Raw genomic sequence first — 6453 nt, 5'->3', positions numbered from 1 at the left:
TGAACAAGGTCCCATGATAGATGACATTCACTCACAATTATTGAGATCCTTGGGAGAGCCATTTGTAATTCATTATAGGATTGTTTTGTTAATAAAAAAAATTAGTTTTTGGAACATAATTTGAACAAAAGAAATTACTAAGTTTAGGGGTTAAACACCCATATGCTTAATTCTTATTCTGCGAGGGATTCCCTTTCTGGTGACACGCATGGGCTTTGAATTTGATTTCAGATACTTGCAAGAAATGGTAAGTCTTATTTATTATAGCTTCATGGGGCAATAAAACTGACAGTGAACTAATGACTGTTTCAGCAATGGCTCTTTGTAGAATGTCTGTTGTACTATTTTAAATGGGCATTGTTGGCATCTAAAATATTTTCTCTGGTAACTATTGAAGAATAAAAGGTGATTTTTCATATTTTTTAAATAATGTATATTTAAAAATAACTTTACAATTCTTATAAAACATCTATATTTGTTTTTTTGTTGTTTTTTTTTTTTTACTGTGACCAGCTGCAGCATTGAGGGCATATCATAGTATTAATTATTATAGGCATAAACATACCTAAAATAATAAAAACAACAACTTTAACTTTTTAGTTACTGAAAGTTATTGCTCTGATCTGTAAACACTACTAAAAATACATTTGCATCAATTTACATAAAACTTATGCAAGTCAGTCTTAACAGATCTGAATTCAATATGTAATAATATACTACAACAGCACTTTGTCGTTGTCAAAGTCTCTCACAAGAATCGTATTTACAAATAAATATACACCAAGAATCATACTGCGACCTTCACACACACACACACACACACACACACACACACACACACACACAAAATCACTACACATGAATATCAGTCATGCCCACAGCCTATCAAAATTACAGTGTAATACTTTTACAGACATTTAATTGATAAAAAATATAAAAAATTCAAGTTCTGGTTGATATTTTATGTCACTGATTCAGTAAAGCCCTTGTTGCCATAAGGAGCATTTTCATACTGCGAGTAATTTTGTTGTTTGGGTTCTTCGTAATATACGCTGAAAGCTGTCGTTGAAGGGCAGTAATCACTGTTGGCAAGTGTTCTCTGGTTAAGGCATTATTTGTCTCCAAGTTCATGACAGCTTCTTCCAAGTACCTGAAAATACAGTAACCCTTTTTAAGTCTGTTAACCTTAATATTGGTTATTAACAAAGATATCTTATGTCAGTTCATAAAATAATTTCAAGTCTCATAGTGTGAAACACTTAAAGCCTCATTAGCTCAGCATTTCAGTTGAACCCTGGTGCAAAGCACAATATATGAGCTGTATATTATCTGACATCACTGGGCAGGCCTGCCACCTGCGGCTGTGTGAATGAAGTGCAATGTTTCCACTTAAGGCATGTCAGTGATGAGTGTTTGATAATTATTTCTTTATGAGGCTGTGATGATGTTGCTGACATGCAAGTATGTATTTACAGTCAAACACAGGGGTAGTCAACCTGTTTTAACTACTTCCCTTTTGTATCTCTGTTAGGATGTTTTGCTACTAATTGCCCATCGGTTCCACAGTAACGTTGATTCATAAAGTAGGGCTGTAACTTTACTTTATAAAACTTATAAAGTAGAGTTGCAGCAAGTTAAGCAAATAATAATAATAATAATAATAATAATAATAATAATAATAGAAAGCGCACTAGTAGATGGTGGGGACCAGGTTGATTACAACTGGTCTAACACAAAGGGCAGCACTGTTCATTAGAATTTACAAAAGAAGGGAACATGAAGGGCAGAAGAACTTAAACTTCCTTAGCAACCACGAACTCAGTTGCTCTGTGTGTGCATAAAGAAAGCAGAAATATTGTACCGGATAATACGATTAAAGTATTTCAGAAAACCCTGCATAGCAACACTTTCGCAATTGAGGATCTAAAGGCAATACGACTCAATATTCCTGGAGGGGACTTCCGACGCCTTGTTGAATCAATGCCATGTTGAGCTGCTGCACTATGCCAGGTAAAATGAGGTCTGACAATATTAGGAGGTACCCCACAACTTTTGGCACCTCGGTGCGAATTCCATTCAACACCTCCGCTATATAGTGAGTGGTTATCCTTACTCATTGCTCCAACACATTTTTTGAAAGACTGCAACATTTGATTTAATGAACACTACTTGAATATGAAATAGTGACTAAAGTAGTAAGAACAATATTATTGCAATTAATAATATTTAATTACAGTTGTAAACTTACTTGTGTTTGATCTCTGTGTCATTTTCCATATCAGCTGAAAGCTGCTGTATAAGAGACAACAAAACATGTTGCTGTAGAGGACATGGTGTCTGACTAAAGATTTGTTGGGGATTGACACGTTCACAAACAAAAACTACTAGACTCAAATCAGATGCCGAAAGAGCCTGAAAAGAAAAGAACCACGTAAACATAACAATAATTACAAGGTAATTCCCACTTAATTGTGTATGTAAACACAAATTCACTTTTATTAAATACATTCTCAGTAGTTAAGCTATACATAAAATGTATGTCTTACAAATGGAGGCGACGACATTCGGATGACAGATTTACTTCACGCTTTGTACATTTTAAGTAATCCATTAGGACAACATAATGTGCAAGTAGTAAGATGTACTTGCAAGAGAAGCTTTACACATTGACTATATACCATCGTGTTTTGACTCTGAGCAAAAGCTGTCAGTGGATATCTTTCAAGCCCCAAAATCGGAGCATTGCTGGATCCAGGCCTGCTCTGTTTTTCTTTAACACCTTTTTTTCCCCAAACACTGATCATGTTATTTCACACATAACAACATTTGAAAGGAATAATAATAATAATAATAATAATAATAATAATAATAATAAAGGACCATTATTTGCACGAACTTTGCAGATACCACATGGCATGGTCTTTTGCCAGTCTCATTACTAGTATTTTTGTCTCCAACAGAATGTGTCCAGCTTTTGCCTTCTTTTCAGTCTGCTCATTATCCTTGTCAGAAAAATCTTCAACTCCATGGAACAGACTTTCACCTAATTTGTTGGAATCAATAGGGTGCTCATTAGTAATAAATATCTTTTGCCCTAATATTTTGACGATAGGCTGATAAAAAGTTTCTGCCAATAGCCACTGCATCTGCAGAAATCTTCAGCGATAATTCTGTCAATAAAGTCTGCTTTTTGAAGAAGACTATCACAGTGCACAAATGCATCTTTTAACTGACATTTGCCACTGCACTAGGTTATATGCTGAATCTTCATGACTTTCACCATCCTCAGTAGTCGAAAAACCAGGAGTCACCTCCATTTTTGAAGTAACAATGTAAATTTGGTGATTTTTACAAAAATCACACTTATACTATTTGTTCTTGCTATGTTAGCAAGGTGTCACCACTACGAAAGTTGAAGAATGGGAGGGTCTGTATGTCTGCAGGTCCAGGTGCAATGCCGTTCTGGATACCTTACCCAATTGCAGGTATAAGAGATTTTGAAAACCACAACAGTTATAAGTTTTCAGGAGAACTTTATGCATCTGGTTATTTACTTGTTGATTATTGTAAACAGAATATTTGTTATAATAATTAAAATTAGTAAACAGCCAAATACCTTTGGAAATTGAATAAAAGTTCAAGCAAATACCTGTGTTTCATTCTAATGTCATATATGTGAATAAGATGACCATTGTTGGAGGGAGGGAGGGAAGAAGGGGGGGGGGAGGAGGAGGAGGAAGAGAAAAGATAAGCAGGACTCGAACCAGCAATCCACGGATTACAGAACTCAAATGCTAACCACTCAACCACCGCCATCTTGTACTCACAATTGTTATGTATAGGTACATATTTGATGCATAAAATTTTCCTATAAGTGCCTAAGTAGTACGCCTTACTCCTTGCATGTTATGTTATCCTATTAGGCTACTAAAAGAGTGTTTAGTTTGAAGTAAATCTACGATCCAAACATTATAGCCACCCCTTGTTAGTCAAAGTGAAACATTCCCAAAACCCAGTCACTAGTGTTGTAACCAAACTAACAATAAAAGGACAACTGAAGGAGTTAAAGAATGGCACATAGTTACAACAATGACAGAGTGAGATTAATCAGTGGTGTAATATATACTTTATAAAATCATCTTAATGGTCAGGCTCAACACAGGTGGTAACATGTTTACGTAAACACCACTCACAAACTAGGCCTTAGACCTGTACTGAATGCTGCCTACAAAGTAGTATAAGGAGTGCTCTAGTGTCCCATGGGACATGTGATCAGCCTTACTCTGCTGAGTTGACCCCATTCCATACCTCTGTCCTGAGGAAAAATATCTAAGGAGAGGATTGGCACCCAAACCCAGATCCTTCAGTAACAAAGGTAGCTACAGCAACTATTGTGTTATAGAGGCAGTGGCAATATGTCTGCATAGCAAATGAAATGCATTTAGCATAAACCAATGTTTAGTTTGTGACTGATATGGCTATGACAAAAAGTAGTTTTTATTACACAGTCACTGGCATTCAATCACATACAGGGTGTATACGTGGACAAGGAAAAAAAATTCCCGGATTTCCCGGTTAAAAATTCACTTTCTCCCGGATGAAAAAACACTTTTCGTGTTATTATGCGACAGTATATTTTCCCTCAGAACCGTAAAAAATATCAATCCTTTGAATGGTTATGTTTTTATACAAAGCGTAGAATTTCCATGCACTTTAGAAAACGACTCAGGGAAGAAAACCCTTTATGGAAAGATTTTTGTTGTGCAGCAACATGTACGCTGTATATTTTTGGATTACGAAAGTATAAACTCGAATTCCACCAAGCACCACGTTACTTTCCGAACCATGTAATCGAGATTGCGATGTGCTATTGTAAGCAACACATAGCTCATGTCACGTGATCCAGCCAGCCCATGACAGCGGATATTCAGACCGCAGGACACGCGATGTAGTCAGCTAATAGCAACATCATTGTTAGGTAGCGCGCATACACGAACAGGAAAAGTTAATGTTTTACATTAATATACATAGTGTTACTACAAGAAAAGCAAAGCTTTCACATATAATGTTGATATTTTTTGCGCGTGTTACACTAAAAGGTATATCAAACAAACGTACCAGTAAAAATTTAGACGAGTCCAGTGACTTGTCCTCAGAGTTTTCCACAAATAAATTAGCTACCGCAGAAGAGAGCTTCCGTAGCACTACATCAATTTGCTCATAATGACGACATGAATGTCTGATCTTCTGGGCTGGAAATACTTCTAAATGGCGCTTCATCAAACGCTCTGTGATTCAAGAAATTCATCGTACATTCTCACACACAGTACAATTTGCGAAAAAGGAAATTTACTTTGAAAGTAACACTTTTCAAACCACCATTCACAATATTTTCCAGCGACCTGTTAGAAATAGGTTCATTTAAGTAGTCGTCAGAGAGCGCCAGATAACTGGTGCCACCGCGCTTTGGCACTTGCTACGACGCAGGAAGCCTGTATGTTCGTACGCGTAAAACATTAAAAGATCTTACATTACGCCATAAAAGAAAAGAGACGTCAGAGGGTACTCCAAGAGCATCGGAATTTCGTGAACCATACTAAAATGGGACATTTAAAGAGCATACTTAAAGAGCACATTCGTATATCTAGATTCCCAATGAAGTAGGCCTCGACCGGATATTAAGCTTTTCAGTGTGGGTTTTGGGATGTAAATTTTCTTTGAGTACCAGTACTGTATTAATACATTTTTGATTCTTTATTATGACATAATGCCATATGTGCCAGAAGATGAAAATGTGCACCTGAAATGCAGTGAACAGTTGAAATTTGCCAATAGTAAGAAACCAAACATTTCATTTCAAATACATTGAGTGCCTCAGCATAAAAAGTTAATAAAAGTCAAATTTCTGTAGCAAACAGACAAAACTAACTTCATTGTTCTAAAAGGTGATTAATGTACGACTGCCAGAAAAGTGGAAATAAAATAAAATCTGAAACTAATAACGTGTATTAGCCTTCTGTGATTACGTGAATGCATTTTAATTCACTTGATAGCTCCTGGCCACAGAAATCCATTTTGTTTTCATTTGACCTGAGAGCAGTAAACGAAGAGGAAACAGCAGAATCATCAAATGTAAACACGGGTCTCGTGGAGACTACACACTTGCCCAATATAACTCTGACTGCTCTCTGCGTCAGATCTACGATATTTCCGAACCGGAGCAATACTAAGATAGTAACCCCCCAACTCCCCCCCCCCCCCCCCCGCCCCCCCCACAAGCGTTTGAAATATGACGTCAAAAATTTAAATGTGCTCATTTTGTAGCGCACATCTTTCTGAAGATGTCTGATACATAAAACATATATGTTCGAGGAAATGTAAGACATGTTATTTGGTTGTAAGTGTGCAAGAGTGGAGTGCCACCCCTCTTCATACAGCATTCTTCTATCGCAC

General features: G+C 36.6%; 1 protein-coding gene across 2 annotated transcripts in view; it reads right to left on the bottom strand.

Moving 5' to 3' along the window:
* Positions 1–478: 478 nt before the first annotated feature.
* LOC126337033 (enhancer of mRNA-decapping protein 4) overlaps positions 479–6453 on the bottom strand; it is a 120110-nt gene continuing 114135 nt past the window's right edge. For both annotated transcript variants that reach the window (XM_050001335.1, XM_050001334.1), the window contains exons 20-21: positions 2249–2412; positions 479–1150 (exon numbers count right to left, since the gene is read on the bottom strand). In XM_050001335.1, coding sequence (XP_049857292.1) covers positions 967–1150; positions 2249–2412 — 348 coding nt within the window. In that variant the 3' untranslated portion in view covers positions 479–966. The remainder of the gene's footprint in view (positions 1151–2248; positions 2413–6453) is intronic.

The sequence above is a fragment of the Schistocerca gregaria genome, chromosome 2 (genome assembly GCF_023897955.1).
Source record: "Schistocerca gregaria isolate iqSchGreg1 chromosome 2, iqSchGreg1.2, whole genome shotgun sequence".
Lineage (NCBI taxonomy): Eukaryota > Metazoa > Arthropoda > Insecta > Orthoptera > Acrididae > Schistocerca > Schistocerca gregaria.
Note: the sequence above shows the minus strand (reverse complement) of the source record. Positions and strands in the feature narration are given on the sequence as shown.